Consider the following 24,110-nt stretch of genomic DNA (forward strand, 5'->3'; position numbering starts at 1 on the left):
CCAGCAAGCCCTTGGAGATCACTTGGAGGGAAGGCAGAGTTCAGCTCTCTTCAGCACAGTCAGGGGGCAGCAGGCAGTGGGGCACCAAGCAGAAAAGCAGTCCTTACAAAAAAAGTAATCCAGTTGAGTCTTTCAAGCATCACAGCTGTTCTTCTGACAGAGGTTCAGTTCATGATCAAGAAGTGTCTACCTTTAATGGCTCAGAGACCCAGTACCTATGGCCAAATGGCTCACCTGCCAACCAGATGTAAACGGACTATACCATGTTTAGAGGACAGAACATATGCACTTTGGCACTGGTCAGCAGTGGTAAAGTGCCTTGTGTCCTAAAACCAACAAAAAGAGGGTAAAAAAAAAGAGGAGGAGGAAGGCAAAACGTTTGGGATGAGCCATCAGAGTGGGCAATTTTCCAACACGCTGTTTGTGGTATATCATAGATCTAATAAGCCGGGGTCAATATTCAGCTTAGTACTGGTAGTTAATGCCACAGTGTTTCATGAATCTATTCTGCTGATATTCTCCTCAGGAGACCCAAAGGGTTGGTTTGTTAATCCCTACTTTACCCTTTTAACTACACACTCCACATGTGCTGGTCTACTGTGGACTGTAGCACATGAGCTCAAAAACAAGGTCGTCCTACAATTCCAGGGATGAAAAGAGGGTCACACTGTACCTTAAAACATCATCTAGGGAGCTATCAGACCATTCCCAGAAACTCTTTTCAGTCTTAAATTGTCTTGGACAAGCAGGTTTGCTCTTAAGCTGATGGTCCACAACTTCCTATTCTGTGATGGAAATCCAATTTTTAATTTGTGAGATTTTCAAACAATTTAACAACCTTTTAGCATACAACATTTAGAAACTTGCAATATGTTTCAAATAAAAAAAATAGTAATAAGTTTCTAGATCAAGCAGCTGCTTTCTACTGCAGGACAGGAAGGATGGCTTTCATTAGAGTTTCTTGGTTACACATCTAGAACACACATCCTGTTATTCCAAGATTTCTATTGAAGGCTGTCTATGAATGCATTTCTTCCTGTCAGCCTCTTCAAATGACTTGCTGTCTAAGTAATAGTTTATGAGGCTGACATCCTGCTGCTGGAAAGGTCTCGGATGCTAAATATTGTGCCTTTTATTTTTTAGGACGCTGAGCATTCGCAGTTGTGACAGCTAATGAATTGAACTCTTTGCTTTTCTCACTAAGAGCAGACAACCGCCTTATGCCTTTCAGAAAAACTCTCAAAACTGTTTTCTTTTAACTTTTCAAGGGTCAGATGTATACAGGTTTCAGTATTAGTGCCAGGAAACTTTCGGTATTTGCACACTGAATTAAACCTAAGCTAAACTAAACTTAGGACCATACTCAAAAGACCTTTGCCCAGCCAGTCTGATCAATGACTTATATACCCCATCTGTGATATTAAATTACTGTGAGTGAAAACATCTCTAAAAGGGAAATATACATTTATATGTTTTTGTTCTAGACAGACCCAGTTAGCATAATTCACTGAAATGGCAGGAAAACGGCACAACGTGTTCCTCTTCAAAACCTATTTTGGGACAATCTCAACTCTGACTCAAGTTTTGTTGAAAATCCTAACTGCCAGGAAGGGCAAATAAGATTGTATATTTAAATAGCATGCAAGGCTTTAAGATAAAACGTGTGCATACAGCATAGGGTAGTGTTTCCCAAACAGTGATTTGGGACCCACTGGCAAGTCATAGGTCGATTTTAGATGGGTCTTGAAAGTCCTGGTGTATATGCAAGCAATATTTAAAATGATTAGCCTTGTTTGTGCTCTAGTGTTGAACTATGGGCCAGATGTATATTGGGTATGGTTTGCAATTACTTTCAGGTAGATTCATCATTGTCCCGTTTTGCGAGTCCTTAATAGCGATTATTAAGGAATCGCTATTAAGGACTTGCAAAACGGGATTCATGTAGAAATCGCAATTTTAATTGCGATTTCTACAGCTTCCTTATTTGCGATTAGCAAATTGCTAATCGCAAATAAGGAATGACTCCCCAAAGGCCCATAGGAATGAATGGGGAGTCATTCCTTATTTGCGATTAGCAATTTGCTAATCGCAAATAAGGATGCGATTTCAAGGGTGCCAGGGGTGTCCAAAGGACACCCTATAGCACCCCTGAAATGGAAATGTAGCCAGATGTTGCGCACACACATGTCCAAAGGACATGTGTGTGTGTGACATACCACTTAGAAAAATGCACTAAAGTGCATTTTTCTAAGGTTTCGCTATTTACCACAAAGTCAGACTTCGTGGTAAATAGCGGCCAAAAATAGCGAATTCGCAAATTAAAAATGGTTAATGAATTGTATTTAAGGAATCTCAATTAGAGATTCCTTAAATGCAATTCCTCGCAATTATGCGATTTCGCAATTAGCGATTTTTGCATTTGGGATGATGAATCCCAAATGCAAAAATTGCACTCGCAAAGGGCCAGATTCTCAGAATCTGGCCCTTTGCGAGCCGATTTAACAATGATGAATCTAGCTGTTTATAACAAATGTTTGCGATTCGCTATTTGGTAATCAGAAGCACCCATTTGTGTTTATTAAATTTTTCGATTCATAGTAGGTTGCAAATAGACCTACCTCAATAATATTCATGATGTAGGTCTCAGTTTGCGACCTTTTGGGAATCACAAACATCACAGATATGGTGGCCTTCTGGGGTCAGCAGACCACCATATCAGTGAAAGCTTTTCAGTAAAGCATTTTTCTATAAATGCAGGCCTCCTTAAAGGAAAACAGGATGCCTTTTAAAAAGAAAAATGAAAGGTTTTCTTTTCATTTTTTTAAAGTAGACAGCGGTCCAATCAGTACAGCTCATCATTTTTCACTTTACAGGCAGATCAATATTTTGGCCACAGTCTGAGACCAAACGGCGTGGTTAAGGCTGTGAGGTTTACAAACATTTGGTGTTATTACATAAAGAAATCACCACACCTCATGTCCATTAAAAATAGGTGGGCCATGAAAGATTATTGATCTGAAAATTAAATTGGGTTGTGGTTCTAACAAGTTTCGGAAGCACTGGCATATTGCAAGTTCTACCTCATTTACCAGTATTATGGAATTCTACAAATTCAATTTGTGTGATTTGTGGTCTGAAAATTACTCCAGTGTTACTCATCACATTCATTATTTTACGCTATATTTTATATTTTCTTTTATATTTAGGGTTAATAAACTGAATGACAACATGCTTTTGATTAACTTTGTTAGCATAAGTGCATCTTAATACTATCATGAATAGGTCTATGTTCCATACTACATTTTTTACCTAAATGTTGTATTTCTTTTTGGTGCGTAACACTTTTCCTGTTTCAGGCACCAGGTCACTGGGTTCTCATTTAGAAATGCAATTCTTTGTTAGCTTATAGTTTGGACATCGTACAGCAGCAATTAACTGGTTTGGACAGAGATTTTCAGCGCATTTGCAGAATGGGAAATGGCGGAGGTGAATATTCTTTTGTGAAGATATCATGACGGTTCTTATAGGGAGGAATCTGGCCTTGTATTATATTTGAGAAGGAGGCCAACACCAAGTACAGCAAGGGCACTTGTTTTTGACTGGTTCCTACTCGGTTGGAACCTGTGGAATGCATCATTTTGATGAAATCTCTTGTTTCAACTGTGTGATGCTTGTTAATTAGTTGAACATGTGCCCCTGTCCGCCTTTGCATGCAGACCTTCCTTCCCTCCTCTTGAGACCCAATGCCCCTTATATTTTTGCTCATAGAATTACTTTCTAGAGCAAGTACATTTCTCCTTTTCTTGATTGAAACCTTCATTTGGCTGTTCTGTCAATGCTATATTTGCTGGCACCTGCTGCTTCAGAAATCTAATGACATACCCACAACCTTAGTTTAGCATTACAGAGTTTCCCTTTATGGAAAAAAGACATTACATTATTTTACATAATCTGTGCTTTAATACCGTGTACGTGCACTTGCCAATTTGAAACGCCTGGACTGTATTCATACATGCTGGTGATAATTGATTAATGCTTGATTAATTCAATTTGAGATTGTAACTTTATTAATTTGCTAATAAATATTTATGGTTTGCACAGTTACCTTTGTAAGGCGTTACTGTGAAGCAAAATCTGATTCACTGTCATTGCAATGTAACTGAATTTGTAATTTTAGCCCCAGTTCGATAAAAAGGCCCATCCTATGGACATAGAGCAGTTCCAAGTTTATTTATTTTACTTTTATTTTTTGAGCTTTTAAAGCGCGACAGCTACCCAATAAGGGTTTCCCGGCGCTGAAAATAGAAAGCTGTTGAGTAGATCATAATACTCTTTATGCGAGGCAGCGACAAGTTATTGATTAAACAGCCAGGTCTTTATGGCTTTGCGAAACTGGACGTAGCTTGTTTCTGTGCGTAAGTTGAAGGGGAGGGAATTCCACAACTTAGGTCCCAAGAGTGAGAAGGACCTTCCTCCCATCCTGGCCAGGCGGACTTTAGGCACGCTGAAAAGGCCCTGCGAAGAGGATCTTAAACAACGGGCAGGAAGGTAGGCGTGCACCAGAGTTTTTAGATATCACGGGGCAGAGCCAAATTTAATTCTATGCATGAAACTCAGGGTCTTAAACTTGACTCTGTTTTCGATTCTGAGCCAGTGTAAAGCCCTGAGATGCCCTGACATACGTTCTCTCCTATGGCACTTGCATAGCAGTCTAGCTGCGGCGTTTTGCACGAGCTGGAGACGATGCATGACAGCTTGTGAGGACCCTAAATAGAGGACATTTCCATAGTCAAGGTAATGAGGGCATTGACTACAGATTTGTGCGTGTCTCCAGGCAACATCCATATGATTTTTCTGAGCCATCTCAAGATGGTAAAACACGTGGCTGTTAACTTCCTAACTTGAGGCTGCATGGTGAGGCCTTTGTCAATGATGATGCCCAAATTTCACACATAGTCCGACGGCATGGGAAGAGATCCCATTTCTTGAGGCCAGTGACTGGTGTTCCAGAGATCCGGATTTGGGCCAAGGATGAGAACCTCCGTTCGAGCTTCAATAGGTTTTCCTTCATTCATGTAGCAATTTTGCTTAGACCTGCCTGCAAAGGAGAAGAGCAATTCCCATCAGTGCTAGTGAGTGAGAAGATGATTTGCGAATCATCCGCATATGTAAACATGGTCAGACCTTCTGATTCGGAGATCTGTGCAAGTGGGGCTACATACAGATTAAAAAGCAAGGGACTAGCAGCCTGATTCATGTACATGCCGTTTTGCGTGTCCCTAATAGCGAATCATAGCGATTCGCTATTGAGGACACGCAAAACGGCATTCATGTAGGAATTGCTACTTAAATAGCAATTCCTACATGTTCTTTATTTGCGAGTAGCAATTTGCTACTCGCAAATACTCCCCATTCATTCCTATGGGCGAAGAGGCCCATAGGAATGAATGGGGATTTGCGAGTAGCAATTTGCTACTCGCAACTAAGATAGCGATTTTAAGGGTGCCAGGGGTGTCCAAAGGACGCCCTGTAGCACCCCTAAAATGCACTTTTGGACAGGTGTTGCGCACACACATGTCCAAAGGACATGTGTGTGTGCTACATGCAACTTTGAAAAATGCTTTTAAAAGCATTTTTCTGAGTTTTTACTATTTACCGACAGGTCTGACCTGTCGGTAAATAGCGGCCCCAAAAGTCCAAAATCGCTATTTTGTTTTGTGTCATGAATAGCATTTGAGGAATCTCTATTAGACATTCCTTAAATGCCATTCCACGCAAATATGCGAATTCTTACATAGCGATTTTTGCATTTCGTATCATGAATACCAAATGCAAAAATCGCACTCGCAAAGGGCCAGATTCTCAGAATCTGGCCCTTTGCGAGTGCAATTTACCTACATGAATCAGGCTGTAAGTACCGAGCCCTGGGGAACTCCATAAGGGGATAGATGGATGTTAGATGACCTGGTGTTTGTGGATATTTCAAATATTCTTTGGGTCAAAAATGAAACAATCCAATCCAAGGCCTTGCCCCTCACACCTAAGGCAGAGAGGGATTTGGGAGATGTTATCAAATGCTGCGCTGAGGTCGAGAAGGATCCTCGCAGCTGAGTCCCCTTTATCCACTAGTTGGCGCAAATATTCTGATACCGCCAGTAGTGTAGTGTCAGTCGAAAAGCCAGAACGGAAGCCTTACTGCGTAGGATGGAGTATGTCATAGGCTTCTACATAATGGGCAAGATGGCTATGAACATGCTTCTCCAAGATTTTGGAAAAAGCAGGCAGGAGGGAGATGGGACGAAAGTTGGCCAAAATTTTTGTATCGGCCGTTGGTTTCTTCTAACAAAGATGAAACCATGGCATGTTTCCACATAGTGGGAACAGTGACCATGGATAGGGATCGGTTGAGTGCCTTGCAGATTACCGAAAGTTGCTGGGTGTCAAGAAGTTTAAGAACAGAGGTTGAAAGGGGATCGGCTGGAGATCCAGATTTCAGTTTCCCTATTATCTCTTGAAGGCCTTGAATATTCATCTCAGGCCAGGAAATGAGTGGTTCATACAATAGATCTGGCTGGGAGGAAGAGTACCAATTCATGGAGTTAGATTCAGAGTTCCTTACCACAAGTCCCGGCTGTTGTTTGGAGATATCAGAATAGATGTTGTCAATCTTGCTTGCAAAAAAGCAAGCCAGTTCTTCACATTGGACATTTCTCAGGGGGAGGGGTTCAGCAATGGTTTGAGAGCCCGCTAGTTCTTTAACTAAGTAGAATAATGTTCTAGATTTATTTGTGGCTGCCGATATGGTCTTTGCCACAAAAACGGCTCTAGCTGCAGTACAATCTTTGTGATAAAGCCGAAGTTCCCTCCTGTAATTCTGACCCGCCGCTGGAGAATAATCCTTCCTCCAAAGGCGCTCGAGACGTTTACATTTGGATTTTGTAGCTTTCAATGACTCATTAAACCATAGTGCAGGGGTATTATGGGCTTTGACTTTCTTGTGTGCAAGTGGCAGACAAACATCAGTGTCCTCAACAAGCTTGCAAAATGCAAATACCATCCTTGCAACAAGCTTGCAAATGCAAATACCATCCTTATCTATTTTGCTTTCAGGTGTAGGTGTTACGTTAACTTGATTTATACCAGCTACCAGCAAGCAGAAATTGCATTTAATTTGTTTTTAGATGTGTCGTTACCCGTAAGGCCTTCTGTAACATGGACAGTTACCACCCAATAGGACCAATGCTTGCCTGCTTAAACAGCAGTACACACAATTGAGCTTATCTTCCGAAAGGCGTTATTGTAAAAACAGACACAAATTAAATTTTTACCTTAAATTGCACTTACAGCAGGACCTAAGTGGTTCCATGTATGGGCAAGAAATTCAGGTTTTATCCATACAGATCCTCATTCATATTGCTAATAAAGTCACACCCTAGGGAGGAAGCTGTCTACAAAATCCCACCACTTCAACTGTAAGACAACATTGGATACAAATGCATATTTTGCGATAAAGGAATCTCTTCTATTTGAGTTACTAGTAAGTGTCTGCATTAATAACAGATTTCATATGGTAAGGAAAGCTTCATCCACTAGAATTTACGGTCACCATGTAGTGCTCATTTCACTCCTGGGGATTCAAAGCAACTAAATCCATCAGCTCTAATGGTTCTCCCAGATGTGTAGCTGGTAATTCTATTGATTAAAAGCAGGAGCTAAATTTAGGATTAAATGTAGACACTTAAATCTTATCCTCACACCAACTATAATCCAGGTAATCTAATTAATAATGTGTTTCTTAGAAGGTGAACCATGGTGTGGCATGGCCTGTTAAAATGGATAGCATTACCACTAGGAATTGTTGTACCGTGTACAAGGAAATCTCTGAGGAGTAGGGCAGGTAGAACAGTGTTAATTTAGAAGTGTCAACATGTTCACCATCCTGTTAAAATAAAAAGAAATAGATGCATAACAGTAGTGTCCCATGTTGTATGCCGAGATTGATATCCCATAGAACTTGTAGGTAAGCTGGTCATGCAATAATGGCCAACTTTCTTACAGTGCTACTTTCCTTTACCGTCAATATACTGTCATCTTCAAGATGGCAAATGAATACAGCCATAGCCACATGGGCACTATATTCATGCGCATGATGATAATCAACATCACAAAAAATGTGTAGTTGTTCACAGTCTTTTGTCATAAAAGAGTAGCACCACAGTCTCATTCATGTAACGAAGAGTCTCCACACAAAAAGCTGCTGAGATCAAAGGTAAGGGACAGCAGCTGCCTGTTACCTTTCCTTTTGCTAGCCTGTCAACATGCACACTGTGATTTGAGATACCAACAGCATTGCCAGATCACTTTGTGTTGGTAGGGCACAATGTTACCAGTCCTGGGTCTTCATTTTGCCACGATCTGATTAGTCGAATTGGTTTAAGAGAGGCAAATAAAGACTAATATGGTCATTTTGAGATTGGCTGGCAGCTCACCTGAACATCAGAGACTCTGGCCTCAGCCCCAGATGAAGACCACCTAGCTAGAATGCCTTGCCTAACATGCATCCGAGGGTTGCAATTTAGGCATAGCTGAATGCTGAGTGGGCTACTCAGCATTTGATTTTATTCTGGGAAAAGCACATTAAAATGTCCTTGAAGTAGTGGAGCCAGGAGCATTTTAATATTTTCATGCCCTGCATTGCCATGCTCTCCTGCTATAGGGGGCGTGAACTGCCATTTTGGGCTAGTGTCATAGTGCTGAGACTGCATCTCACTGTGAAGCTGAACAAGACGGAAATCAGTTAGAGGTTGCTTGTGTTCCTCCTGTTCAGAGAGAGGACATGGTCTGGCATTTCATATTGGACTGCTGCAAGTGGAGCAAGGCCAAGCTGCTTTGCGTATGGTTGCTCACCATTTGAATTATTGTGTTGGACACGGCCCTCTCTGCAGGTTCACCCCCAAACACATTACCTTCACCCCTCCCATTTTCTTAACATGCTTTTGTTGGCTTTTAGGACTCTGTGCCCTTTATCACTGTTAACCAGTGCTGCAGTGCTTTTGTTCACTCCTGTAAACATAGCAAAATTGGCTAACACCCAAATGCCATACTAATTTATTTGTAAGTCCATATTAAAGTGGTATACCCTATACCCAGGGTGTATACATTGAATGCTACTAGTAGGCCTTCAGCACATATTGTGCCACCCACTTAAGTAGACCTACACCTGTCTCAGGCCTGCCGTTGGAGCCTGTGTGTGCAGTTTTCAACTACCATTTCGACATGGAAAAATAAACCTTTTGCACGCTAAACTTCCTTTTAAATATATACGTCACTCCTTGGGTAGGCCCTGAACAGCCCTTCCTTCCTTTTTAATATATATGTCACTCCTATGGTAGGCCATGAACAGGTCAGAGGGCAGGATGCATGGTTCCATGCTCAGTTTGTACCAGAAGTTTTGGATGGAATCCCTGACGGCTACTCAATATTGAGAATGGATAGACCGAAACAAAGGGGTAAGGAGCTGGCAATGATTTTTAAAAGTGAGGTTCAACTTAAACTGATGGAAATTACCAACCCTGGCTCTGAAGCAGCCTTCTTTTCTTTATCGATCACCTGTTTTTACTGTGTAGCAGGCCTCCTCATTTTTCAACCTCCGGGATCGGCCAGGGCTTTTTTAAATGCTCTTGTGGAGTTTCTTCCATTCTATGGCATTCGCTACTTGACGTTTATTGTTCTAGGTGACCTTCACCTACATATGGAAGATTCCCAATGTCCTGTAGTATCAACTTTTGTGAAGGACCTTGAGGCTTTGGAGCTGCTACAGTTGGTCCACTGTCCCATGCATATCGGGGGCACACCCTAGACACCATATTTTCTAAGTGCAATTTTATAAAAGTTAATTCCCAGACTTCAGTTGCAGGTGTAGTTATCATTCCTTTTCAGATCATTGACTCCTCACCTTTATTAGGTCTCCCCAATTGCACCGCCTCCAATAAAGTAAGAATCAAACGGTTGCTAGCTACCCTGGCTGCTTTTATGGCTAAACTTGCTGGATACATGCCCACAGAATGCCAATAAACAAATATCTTTCCTTTACCAGAGGTCTAGTCCCACAGGACTGGAAGTACGCAATGGTGGTCCCTCTTCTTAAAAAACCATCACTGGATCACACCCTCCCAGAAAATCTGAGACCTTTCTCCTTGCTTCCTCTTTTTGCTAAGATGGCAGAGAAATTCTTGAACCATCAGTTAACGAAGTATGTTGAAGAAAATAATCTGCTACATGAGACTCAATTAGGACTTAGAACCATGTGCAGTAACAAATCGGCTCTGCTTCTAGCATGCGAATTCTTGAGAATGACTGCAGATGAGGGCAAGACAGCGGCCTTGATCCTGTTGGATTTAAGCACCGCATTTGATATGGTCTACATGAAGTCAGCCAAGAAAACAATTATCCAGATGCTGCTAGTGTCTTGCATGGACTGGTGCAATGTCCTTTACCTTGGGGTCTCCAAGGGCAGAATAAAAATGTTGCAGAGGGTGCAGAATACTGCCACCTGTATGCTTCCTAATATTCCTAGGCATTTCTCTTTGGGGGTCGACCTTTGTAAAGCTCCATTTGCTCCCCAAGCTGGATAGAGTGGCCTTTAAAGCCTTATGTTTCTGTCATAAACGAAAATGTTCTGTGATTCATGTTCCCCTTGATTAAACTTTACAGGCCTATTCGTAATCTCAAATCAACGGGAACAGCTCAAGTGATGATTCCCAAAGTCCACAGAGCTCACTTAGGTGGCAGAACCTTTAGTCTGCCTGCAGCTAAAATGTGGACTCTCCTACCCCTAGATCTCAGAATTCGGTCCTCTGAAGTGCTATTTTGATTAAATCTGAAAACCTGGTTTTTCAGGCAATCCACAAGCTTTGAATGACTATGGTCAGCTTGTTGTATACTTTTGATGGACGGTAAGGAGAAACCCTAGTGCAGGGTCTAATTGGAGTAACCAGGCACTTTAAAACTACTAACGTAATGTAACTGTAGTCGTGGGGTGTGTGCGGGCCGGAATAACAGGTGTGGAGGCCGTATATAGTGTGCTATGACTTAGCAGTCTTTATTACTGTACACAAAGTTATGGTCGTGGAAGGTAAAGATGCAAAGGGTTGGGATGAAGGTGGTGTTCCGGGTTGTCGTCTTCGGGTGAGGGTAGAAGGATGTAGGGAAGCCAGAAACTGTTCCAAATATATTTTGGAGAGGATATCTTCTTTCGTGGCGGAGGCAGATCGCAACCAACGATCGGCCAGATCCCGGATGCGGAAGGACAGTGCTCTTGGTGTTTCTTGGGGTCCTTCTTTTGCTTGACGCAGCTTCACCCTGTAGGTTTCATCGTCTATGCCTAGACGTTCTAGGATGCAGGTTTTGATATCAGCATAAGGTGTTTGGCCCTGTACATTGGCCTGTTGGTACACAGCTTGTAATTCGCCGGTAAGTAGCGGACCTAGATAGTGTCCCCAGCGGTCAGGGGGCCAGGCTGCGGCTTGTGCCAGCCGTTCGAAGTTAGTAAAAAAGAAGTCCGGGTCTTCTCCCGGGACGTACTTTTGGAGAACCACTGAGGGGAGGGAGGTGACCGGTCTTTGGTGGCCTAGTACGTCTGTGAGTTTTCCCATAGCTTGGTCCTGGGCCGCCCCCTGCCCCTTCAACACGTCATGCAACTGGCCTCGGTCGTCCTCAGCAGTTTTGAGGAACTGCTCCGTCATCTTCCCGAGCTGTTCCTGGGTCTCGGCGAGTTTCTTTACCGCGGCCTCCATGCTTCCGGGCGATGCCACTTCTGACAGCAACTGTAGTCGTGGGGTGTGTGCGGGCCGGAATAACAGGCGTGGAGGCCGTATATAGTGTGCTATGACTTAGCAGTCTTTATTACTGTACACAAAGTTATGGTCGTGGAAGGTAAAGATGCAAAGGGTTGGGATGAAGGTGGTGTTCCGGGTTGTCGTCTTCGGGTGAGGGATGGTTCTGGAAGTGTCTTGCGCGACGCCTCTGGGGTTAGGGTTGATCCTTCTTCTCCTTGCCGGTCCGGTGGTCCTCGGAGTGAAGGGGAGAGAGAACAGGGCGGTTAGTCCTCAAGCACCGGACTAACAGAGTACTGTCACCAAGCACCAGGGTTGTGTGGCGGTCAAAGCGAGAGTGAGGAAGGGGGCGGTAGGGAGGAAGATGGGAGGGTATCCGAGCGGGAAGGAAGAAGGTGGAATAAGTGAGGGTTCCGGTGTGGGGTTCCTTGCTCTACGTGACTCGGGCCGTGGTTAATGTATATACAGTGCTCTTAGGGGTGCTATACGGTGAGGGGGTATTCTATGTACAAAAAATATACAGGTCCGCCTGGGAGCCAGGAGACAGGGTACTCACATGCCCCGCCGTAGCTCTCCAGCGTCCTCCGTCGGACTCCACCAGTCCTCCGTCCAGACTTCGTTGTCTTCTCCCTCTTCTCCGTTCTGCTTTCCAGGGGTGCTGCCGTCCGTCTTCTGCCACGAGCCGGGTTCTCCGCACACTCCGCCGTCTTCGCTTCCTGCTTTTTCTTCTTCCGTTATCAGGTAGGGGGTGGGACTTCCGGGGTCACACGGGAGTCCTTCCGGTTTCTCGTCCTTCCGGGTCAGGTCCTGCAAGGAGGGAGAAAAGAATGGAGTCCGGGTTGCCAGGGATGCTGTTGGATCGATCCGCGAGGCTCGGGACCTCAAGGGAAGCGACGGGTCACTCGAGGTAGGGACCGCATTCCGTTCACAGTAACATAACATTTTATTATAGAAGGTTCAACATGTATTTTCGAATTGTATTTCTCCCAGTAGTGAAAAACTTTGTTTTTCACTATTGCAAGGCCTACCTCTACCATAGGATAACTTTGTGTTACCTTATTACATTTAATAAGTGATAGATTTTGTTCAAGAGTAAGTAGGAATATCATGTTTGTTGTCTGACAAATTGTACTTGAAAACCCTCCTTATAGGTAGAGTTGGATTTTAAGTCACAATTCCTAAAGTGCCACATTTAGAAAGTTGGCACATGTGGTGCCTTCAGTCAGTTCCTGGGCCACATGACGAGGTGCAGTTGGCAATTGGTCTTTGTATATTCCTCCCAGACAGCCACACAGTAGAGGGTATGGGTGTTGGCAGGATAGGCCATCCTGACTTGATGGGAAGGGAGGCGCTGTCACCTGTCTCACTTCAAACATACTGCCTCGACTCAAACACACAGGACTTCACACTAGCCTATTGAGCCAGCAGACATACCGGTACAAGGAGAGAAAGGCAGGAAATTCCAGGCACAATTGTAGGGGGAAGATTCCAGAAGTTTCTTCTGCCTCAAAGTGGGCACCAGGTATACAAATTTCATTCTCAGACCCGCTTTTCAGTACGCTCTTAGATCTGTGGATACTACAGAAGAATGACTTCCCCCTTCATTCTGGGCTACCAGAGAGACTCCAAGGCTACTATCTGACCTCTGGTTTTGAGCTATGCGGACACAACAAGCTCTAGTGGTCTCCCTGCAACTGCCCGGCTGGTCTACTCACTGGACCTGCCTGACCTGCAACTGAACCTGCCTGAACCATTCTGAATTTTGCTGGTGTGAGTCCTGATCCCCAAGAGGTGAATTCCAGGTCCAGATCCATCAGTTGAGCTCCTCCTTGAAGGAAAGGAGAAATCCTGAAATGTTAAGCTCTTTGTGAGTGCAAATGGGTCAGTTTGCACCAAGCTTCTACTGCCTGCAGTTACGCCAATGCAAAGCTTTAGTAGAAGAATCGAGGAAGATCCTTGACCAGGGGGTTGTAGTGGCAGTCATCCTACTTGACCTGAGCTCCGCTTTCGATAATGTCAATTATAACATCTTATTTGACAGATTCAGAATGCTGAGAGTATCAGGCAAGGCTCTGGTTTGGATCAAATCCTTCCTGAAGGATAGAGTATTCCAGGTATTTGAGGGCCAATGTACATCTTAGCGTGTGCCACTAACATGTGGGGTGCTGCAGGGCTCATCATTAAGTCCCATGCTATTTAATGTGTATCTGAAGCCGCTTGCTGAGCTAGTTCTCCTTTTTGGGATTCAGATCATTACGTATGCAGACGGTACGCAGTTAGTGGTAGCACTACAACACCCAAAGAAGACGCCAGCAGACTTAGGACCTTGTATTGAAACAGTGGCTAGGTGGATGGACCAGTCATGCCTTAAACTTAATGGTGATAAAACCGCTCTAATGATCTTGGGTAATGTCACCTCCATATCACCAGTAGTGAACTGGCCTAACGGCCTCGGCCCTCCACCAGTGCCTAAAGATCAGATTAAAAGCTTTGGGAGTCTGGTTGGACAAGGCTCTTAGTTTCAACCATCAAGCAGTCAAGCTAGCCGCTTCATGTTTTGGTATTCTTCGAATGCTGTGAAAAATCCTTCCACTGCTCCCAGCTTTGGCTCAGAAAGTGATGGTCCAGGCACTGGTCCTGTCGCTGCTGGAGTACAGCAATTCTCTCTACCGTGGCACCACAAAAGTCACTATTATGAAACTTCAGGTAGTGCAGAATTGTGCAGCAAGGCTACTGTTTCATATTCCCAGAACCCAATCAGCCAAGCCTGTATTAAAACAACTGCATTGGCTCCCAATAAACGACTGGGTAAAGTTTAAATCCCTGTGCATAGCGCTTAAAACTCTCTGGGGGACTGGCCCAAAGATAAACCAGACTCTCATCACATTTCATTGGTCCACCAGCTTGTCTATGGCAACTGTTCCCAAAATCAGAAGAGCACGGTCAGGTGGCCGTTCCTTTGCATTCAATGCGGCGAGATTGTGGAATGCCCTGCCCATCCAGCTGCGTATACCTGTTCATCATCTGTCCTTTCGGAAGCAGCTGAAGACCTGGCTCTTCCAGAATCCGGCTTAAACCACCTATCTCTCTTGCTTGTTGCTGAAGGCGCGGGGATGCCTAAGGGTAGCAAGGCGCTCTACAAATGATGATTAATAATAATAATAACCAGACTCTGCCCAATGGCGATTGCCAGTGATGACCAGCAATGCAAGTTCTGCACTTGACTTCATATCAACAGCCCATAATGACTGCCGACGTCCAGCAACAACTCCAAACAGGATCATTGCAAACAGGATCTTTGCACTTCAGTGACAACTGTACACGAGGCCTGCCTGCTTTTCAGCTACAGCGACAGCCATCTCAATGCTCTCCCTGATCCTCATGCCTCCTCCATAGAGAAAGTAGCTCTTAATACCGGAGTTTAGATGGCAGCATTTTCAGTGGGACTAAACTGGTTCTTGTATCTCGACCCTGCTTTATCATGGTCAGTCTGACCTTGTGACTTTCATATGGTCTTGCATGCCCAGATAACCCTGAATGGCCCTTCGTGAATATAGGCTCTATACTTACTTTAAATTTTTGATTCTACTGATTTTGTTTTGTTTTGGTGTCAAATAATTTATTAAAATAGACTCTATTTTTTCTAAATTGGCATGTTTTTTGGGGGGGGTTTAGTTTTGTGTGCTGCATTAATACTTTATGCATTTCCTCTAAGTTAGGACTGACTGCTTTTGTCCAAAGCTGCCAGAGAATTAAGTGAAAGTTAATTTAGTTAATTTTGTGGTTGGCTCTTTCTTGAGAATTTACTGAGACTGTTCAAGCATTTTAGCCATTATTTTATGTTGTTTTAATAATTCCTGTTGTTTATGTTCATGTGAGATGAAAACCAGGTGAAGAGTCAGTGCATAGGGGATGTGATGTGTTGAAGTACATGATGTATTAGGCAAATCAGCTCCCATTCCTTTATCAAGTGAACTCTGCAGCCTCTTATGGTATACTGGGATTTTTCCTATCATTATCACAGTCTAGTTGTGTTTGTCCGTATTTCCATTAGTCCGGTTATGGACTGTTTGAGGATCATTATAGCAAATCACACTTCCCAAAAAGATTAGGCTTTTAAATAACACCTTGCTCCTATGGAACCTGGCTTGAGTGCAGTTTCCTGCAATAATATTTGCATTATGTTGACCCTTGTTTAAAAGTACACCCACTACAAATATACAGGTGTAATTATCTAGGTATATGATTATCCTAGGAAGCTATCATAGGCACAGACTAGATTTGAAATCTAGGAGAGCCCCCCCCAATCAGAAATGATCTCCAAACAAATGCACAATAGGTATTTTCCTGCACAAGTGCAGCTCATGCTGGCCCAGCATCAAAGGAAAGATGCCCACCAAGCATTGATTCATTGCAGCTTGCTAGGGTCAGATGCAATGTACAGAAATAATGTATTTGTGTGAATTCTGTCTTCACCCGTTCTGACATTCACATGACTGTCGTATACATACTTTCCATGTTGTATAGCTTCTATATGTTCTTTTGTAGTGCCTGGCTCAGTATTCAACTTTACATAAAGCAGAAGGTTTAGAGAACCAGTGCTGACATGCTATACAATATGTTATAAGAACCTTCAGAGAGGATCACCACGCATCACACTCTAGGGGTTTCTATGACTCTTTCTGCAACACGTTTTCTGTAATATATCTATTATTAAGCTACATTGCTCCTGATCTGATATTTACACATGATGTTACACTGAATACCCATCCGTTGAAGGAAGGTAATTCTAACCATCTTTTCATTAGTTGTGTGGTGCCTGCTTTTTGCCTCTGAATTTCGGATCCTTCCATTACTTTGTTCAAGCAGTGCTTCCTCTGGTCTCACCATCACACAGTGGCTGTGTGAACATAGTCTCTTTCAGTGGTCCAGCTCCATCTGTTCTTACTGGGTTGTATTCACCATAGTGCTTCATCTGCAACTGTCCTCCCTCAATTTCTTATTGTTGTTTCTTTCCTCCAGTTACATCCTTGCTGCAATAACATGAGTCATATGGTGGTACACACTTTGTCCTGTGATTACCCTTATTCTGCTCCTCCGTGCTCCATTCCTATATCGCTCTCTTAGAGTCCTTCTCACCTTCTGTTGGTCTATTGTTGGGTTCTGCTTCCACCGGTCCCAGACTTCCTTTATCAGTCCTGTTCCTGACATGCCAGATGCTGCCTGCTCCTTTTTCTGCCATCCTGTTTTTTCACCACCGTTGCTCACTAAGCTTGCTCTAGTTCTGCAGAGTGATTTCTGCATTACTGTCCTCCCTCCAGTAGTCCATTGCCTTTCATTCTTCCCCCCTGCACTTGCTCCCTTCACTGAAGACACACCCGTCATCTACTCACTCTTATTTGCACATTAATGACAAGCCTCTCCAATGGTCTCTGTGCTTCCTTTTCACCGACTTCTTTTTAAAGTCCTGTGTTGCAAAGACCCTCCACGCATTTTGTACTTTTATTTATTTTTTATTTTATTTATTTGAGTTTTAGATAGTGCTGGCTAGATCCGGAGGTATCAGAGCGCTTTACATAAGGATCCACAAAATTACAAAATTACATCAGTTACAAGTTACATCAGTTCCAAGAAAACATTTCTAGAGCAATGGAAGATGGAGTAAATGGAGCTTAGAAGGGTAAGGAGGTTGGGTAAATGTATAGGAGGGAGAAAGGATGGAGATAGGATGAATGGAGAGACGATGGAGAGTCTGCCCAAAGTGCAGCTGGGTAGGTGACGGCCTAGAGGGAAGTCCACAGCCCATCTTCTCTATAGCTATCAGGTAGCTCCATCGAGCATCAGTCAAACAGCAAGGTCTCAGTGAGAAAACAGTAAGAGAGCAAAGAGGAGGAATAAATGGAGCGTAAAGGAGAAAGTTGGTGGAGTAAAGGGTCAGGAGGGAAAGTACGACAGAGAGACGAAGTAAGGTCTGCCCAATGTCCGGCTGGGTAGGTCACGGCCAAAGGGGTAGTCCACAGCCCATCTCCTCTACAGCTATCAAGTAGCTCTACCGGGCATCAGCCAAAAAGCTAGGTCTCCACGGTCAGAGGTAGGTTCACAGATTCTGTATCCTGAAGGGTAGGATGGATGGGGGATGAGTCCGAGGTCTGGTCGAAGTCCGTTTTTTTCTCAGATGAGTACCACCACGTAGTGGAGAACCTGTATCTGTACCTGTATCCCCATGCCCATCCTGGCTATTGCGATCCACTTATTCTATGATATTGCTGTTTTTAAACTCAGGAAATAGTATTTTGCATGATATATTGAATGTAACTCAGCATTCAATAATGTTTGAATGGACTTGGCACAACTCTGTCTGTAACCAATTCACTTCTACCATCACTAGCTAGAAAAAAATTAGAAATATTACATTAGCATTTCCACACGAATGATGCCTAGTTTTGCTCCTATTTATTTATTGTTATTGCAATATGTGGATAAGTATGTATCCTGAATTTAAATTTGTACATGTGGGAAAATGCAGGAGAACACATATCCAAGTTTTACTTCTCAAAGGACACAAGTTGGCAGATTTTGGCCTCTGGTTTTTTGATTGATCTGTGTTGCTCAATCTCTAGTTCACCCCAGTGGCCAATCAGTCTGTATTTGGACAGCATTTCTCTGCTGGTGCTGGACCATCAGTCAAAAATTGCCTACAGTATAGTACAAACTAGGTTTATTATGTCAAAGTAACACTAGTCATTTGAGTCACTATGCCTTCTGACTACCCTGACCTGATAGCACACAACAAGATGCAATATGGGACTTTCTATCCCCCTATGCCATGACCTAGAAATACCAGCAGACAACATGTTTTTTAATCGAAAAGTTCTGTATAACACTGCTTCTGCAAACAAATGCAATCTTTTTTATTCGGCAGTTAAGTTTAAATGAGTGCAACATTTTCCATATCTTGTGCAGGGTAATGTTTATTTGTAAAATATATGTTTTATCAAAAATATTTTATCTTTCTCTTTAAGTAATAATCCTGCACATTGGGTTTATTCTACCCCGTGCCCCTTGAGTATATTTGTTCTTCTTTAAGTCATTTAAGCCAACTCTCTGCCTTGGTTTGGGTCATTCCATTGAGTACGGTTGCATGGTATGTGGGAGTTTTGAGCCATATACCAGATGCACTCTATAAAGTCTCACAAACTTTATGGAAACTCAGAAAATACTACTCTTAATCTTAAATCTACAATTTGAATGAAGATAACATTCGCTATACTTTACCTCATGTCAAGTGTACATTGGAAATAAAAAACCTGATGTAAATACATTGATACTAAAACATTGTGTTGAAAAAAATTCAGAAACAATAGCAATGGAGAGTGATAAGTAGGTGAAATATGATTAAGGGTAAGAATGAGTAAGTGAATAACATAATAGGTCTGCCCATATAATTCCAACAAAAATAAATTACCAGAAATACATCTGGAATGAAAAAGTTTAATAATATCAAAATAAAATGAAGCTATCAATCTGATTTTATTGAATAAATGAAAAAAGTAGGCACCTTAGTCAAAATGCATATATTTATCACTCTTTTTCCACATGGAACGAGTTATGAAAAAAAGATTGTGGAAACTGTTTGATTACATTCCATGGTAATGCATTGTGCCTGGGTCTGTTGGTGGTCAACACCGTTACTTCTTTCAAATAATCCACCACACAGTGGCACTGCCTGTTTTGTTTAGCAGGGAACATCTGCAACAGTGTGTAATAACTGACTATATCCATTGAAAAATACAAATACCAGGTAATTCAGGCTAGTGGATGAGAGTTAATTGTTTGAATGTTTTGGCGTTTTATGTTTAGTAGGATGGCATTTGGCAATGCAGCCTGGGGATGTTGTGGATGCAAATTAAGCATAGCTTTAAGGTATTTTACTCACTGTACATATTGCATAGTTGTATGAATTTAAGTTCCAGTGCCATCCAGTTTGTGTTGTGCCATTGTTTAACAGAACACAGCAAACAGTTTCTTCTACAACAAATAGGCTTTTCTCAAAATTATTTTGGTTATCAGAGAAGTGCTGTTTACTAATGGCTCGGGACTCTGCCCATGGAGTGCACTTTGAATGATGCACATTTTCCTAACTGTTGGTAAAGGAAAGTCTAGACTTTATAAAAGACCCGCAGGTGACTATTATGCTTACTTTTCATGCTTTAATTTAAACACCAAAACACACCAGATGATGGACGGAATGTTGCACAATGGCAAAACATTTACCCCCAGTCACAGATCTGTGTTTAATCCATCGTTATTTTGCTTACCAACCCACCCCAGTACAGACATGGCCACATGCAAATCAGTCTTGACCCTGTGCCTCATGGGAACAGTCCAGCCCGAACTGCCAAGCCATGTCTTCCCTGGACCGGAATCAAGCATCCTAGGACCGGTTTCTGGCTATCAGTTGTCATCAGCCAGGATAGCTTGACTCCAGTGGCCTAGTGAGCACGGGACCCACGTCTGGGCACACCCTTCCAACATAGGGTGAACAGCAAAACACACGAGATGATGGACGGAATGTTGCACAATAGCAAAACATTCACCCCAGTCACAGATCTGGGTTTAATCTATCTTTATTTTGCACATTAAGCCACCACAGTGCAGACATGGCCATATGCAAATCAGTCTTGACCCTGTGCCTCATGGGAACAGTCCAGGCCGAACTGCCAAGCCATGTCTTCCCTGGACCGGAATCAAGCATTATTAGTGACCCTCACAAGAAGGTTTTTCTCTTTATTTTTTTCCGTGCCTAGTTTACTATTGCTCGAACCACAAAACTGGGATATTTATTTACCTATAACAATTTAAAGTTGAAAACTAAAAGTAAAATAAATGTTGGTTTGGTGCATTCTACAAAAACATATTTCAACATTCATTTGTTTTAGGAGTTCAACATTTATTTTTGTTCAGTTATCATATTAACTGACAATATGGCAATACATACTCACTTATATCTGAACGAAAAACCCACCACCAATTTGAGGAGAAACATATTTCTCTTTTCTAAAGATTCTTGACTTGGTTATAATTCACATTTTAACTCAAACTATTTTTTTCCTTGTTCCTAAATGTAAGTCAGATTTGCTTTTGGGATGATTTCAGTAAACGCATTTGGGGGCATATCATCAAGACAATTATCGCCGCTTTAGCGGCCATTTTCGGCTGTAAAGCGGCGATAATCCTAACGCGGTATTATTAAGGACAACCTAACAGGCTTTAGCGTGTGTTACCTTGTGTCATTGCACATTTCACTAACGCCTTGCATCTCATTGCTAATGAGATGAAAGGTAGGCGTTCCTGACATTCACTACATGGCAAAACGTCGATATCGCATCTTCGCGCTATCAACAAGGATGCCCCATAACCACGTTGCGACTATGAAAGTCACACAAAGACCCAATTAACGCTGGTTTCTAACGCCAGGTTAATTTCTGACTTAGCCATGTTGCCCTATGGGGGGTGGATTCTCATGCTAAATCCACCATGGCTTATCATCTACGAATTCCCTATCGCTGACATTTTATCCCTGGATTACCAGCGATATCGCAGATTTTGCCGCTATCACTGGATATTTTATCGCTTTGGAGATAGCCGTTGTTGATAACCCGCTATCTCAGTGATAATATCCAGCGATAACTTTAATCTCGCTAAGCATGCCTAGCGATAATTATCGCGGGGCCTTGCAGATATGCCCCTTGGTGTTTGAATGTCCCTTCCTCCTCACTGAACACATCCCAATTTAATTTAAAATTTGCTTGAATTGTCATGCATATGTAGCATATTTTGTTTCATTTTATTTAACATCCCTTCACTTGCAGTCTATTGTCAACATTACTGAATGTCAATATTTCTTTCATTTCTTTAATGACCTACTTGTGCTACTGTTTGATGCACTGATAGATATGACTGACAATGTTTTTAACTTTTCATTTTGGTTCAGAAAATGACCACATGCAATATGCATATAGATCCGATAAAAATGAATAAACATAATAATACCATGCGCTTTCTATTCTGAGTACGCATCATTACATTAGTGACTTGGTGTAATGCAGTATTGCTAGGAAGCTGGGAACAGATGTTAGGGAATTGGTATTTTGTTATACTGTTTGGTTCGGTATGTGAAGATTGCAGGTATATTTTGAACTTATTATCACCTGAACTCATGTAGTGGTACATTTTGAATGAATTGTGCGTGATGTACATTTTTGATCTATTTTTCAGGTGACCTCAAATGGCAGAGCAACCTATTATGTGTCTTACAAAAGAGAACCATTCGCACAGATCAAATTGCCAAAATATTCACTGCCTAAGGTAATGTATCTGAATGTGACTCAAATCCTTTATTTCAGTTGAGTTCAAGGGTATCATTGCTGAAAGGATGTTGTATTTTCACCATTAGTGAAAGGAAAAGATTTCTGGGTTAATAATACACCCATTCCTGAAGGGGAGAGAAATATCAACAGCCCTCACATTTACACTCAGTTGCATCGATGATTTTTCATTTCATTTCATGATACCACTAAAATTATAGCCAGTGTTAAATGCATTATCTAGAATTTTCCCTTTTAAGGACATTTGGGCATATGTATCAAAAAACATTATTGCGATTCACAAATAGCGAGTAGTAGAGAATCGCAATTTGCGAATTGCAAAAAGGGATGTAATAAAACATTTTGCTTATTTTTTGGGGTTCCTTGGCATTCCTTAATTGCGATTAGCAAATTGCGAATCGCAATTAAGGAATACCTTCCCATTCATCCCTATGAGCTAGGAGGCCCATAGGAATGAAAGGCAAGACATTCTCAATTTGCGATTCGCAATTAGAGAATCGCATATTGAGAATGTAATTTCAAGGGTGCCAAAGGGACACCCTGTGGCACCCCTGAAATATGTATGTGTGCACATGTGGCGCACGTACATGCCCTCAGGGCATGTATGTGTGGCATATGGCACTTTGAAAAAAGCAAAAAAGTGCTTTTTTCAAAGAATTTCCAAATTTGCGATTTCTTATGCCAAATTCGGACAACTTAGGTACCTTTAAGGAATCGCAATATGCAATTCCTTAAATGTAATTGCGAAATACAGAATCACAATTTTGTGATTCTCTAATTTGCGATGCTCTTTTGGGATGATACATCCCAAAAGGCCTTTTCCCGTTCGCTAACGGGCTGATTCTAAGAATCGGCCCATTTGCGAACGCGAAAAGGGCTTGATACATATGCCCCATTGTCATGAAAAATGTGTAACATTCACCACAGAAAATAAGATGAGCTCTGATCTGGTCTTAAATAATGTTAGAGATAAACCCTTTGTGGTATAAAACGTATATGGTGAGTTCAATTCATATTTCAATGTCTGGCTATTGACAGTATGGAGCAGACTTGTTCACACTGATTACAATATCTAATTCTGATGGTAATGCTATACAGACGTATACAAGAGCAATGATTTGGAAAGCCAGTATCTCCAAGATTACCGTCAATCAGAGTGATAATACTGCCACGGTGATAACTTTCACTGGCATGTGTTTTCCAGAGTAAGGCCCCTAATCCAGAGACCTACCCCTTTCTGCTTGATAATATGCCACATATGTTTCTATTCGCACACGATATTGATATTTTGCTAAAAAATTAATTAAGCAATATTTACGAGAAATGCTAGATACATCTCAAACATATAAAAAGATCAGAAGAGGACACGGCAGTATTTTAATTATTATGCAGTGCTTTGGCCAACATATCATCAATATTTAGCATATTTTATTAATTGATGTCTGTAGTCGAGTAAGCAATTTATGTGGGTTGTGTCATGAGTGTGCAAAGTTAAAAATTCACCTGCAAACTGATAGAAATTGGCAACTTTAACACTTGACATGGTTTTCAAATGGTGCAAAGTTGCCAGCTTCTCTAAACCTGGCTGAGTGAGGGAGTTCTAGTGGGCAAAAACCTTTGCTGAGTTTTCCAATGGAAAACTAATATTTGGAATTTTTTCACGTTTCTTTTAAATCTCAGTGTCAATGGCAAACACTTAAACATTGCAAAAAGAAAAACAAAATAATAAGCTGTATGGAAACATTCTTTACCTATTTACCTGTATGCTTCTGCTGGAGTGTATCTTGACCCTCAAGCGCTGTTCCTGAAGTCTTGGGACCCTTTCTGTGTCATAGTGTACTCCTCCTAACATCCAGAATAGCCCAATGTGGAAATCCCAATATAGAAA

General features: G+C 42.1%; 1 protein-coding gene across 1 annotated transcript in view; it reads left to right on the forward strand.

The window, feature by feature from the left end:
* LOC144753513 (VPS10 domain-containing receptor SorCS3-like) overlaps positions 1-24,110 on the forward strand; it is a 2,605,581-nt gene that overhangs the window by 1,853,728 nt on the left and 727,743 nt on the right. The window contains exon 8 of the mRNA XM_078641177.1: positions 22,113-22,202. Within this exon, the coding sequence (XP_078497303.1) occupies positions 22,113-22,202 (90 nt within the window). The remainder of the gene's footprint in view (positions 1-22,112; positions 22,203-24,110) is intronic.

Source organism: Lissotriton helveticus, chromosome 5_1 (assembly GCF_964261635.1).
Source record: "Lissotriton helveticus chromosome 5_1, aLisHel1.1, whole genome shotgun sequence".
Lineage (NCBI taxonomy): Eukaryota > Metazoa > Chordata > Amphibia > Caudata > Salamandridae > Lissotriton > Lissotriton helveticus.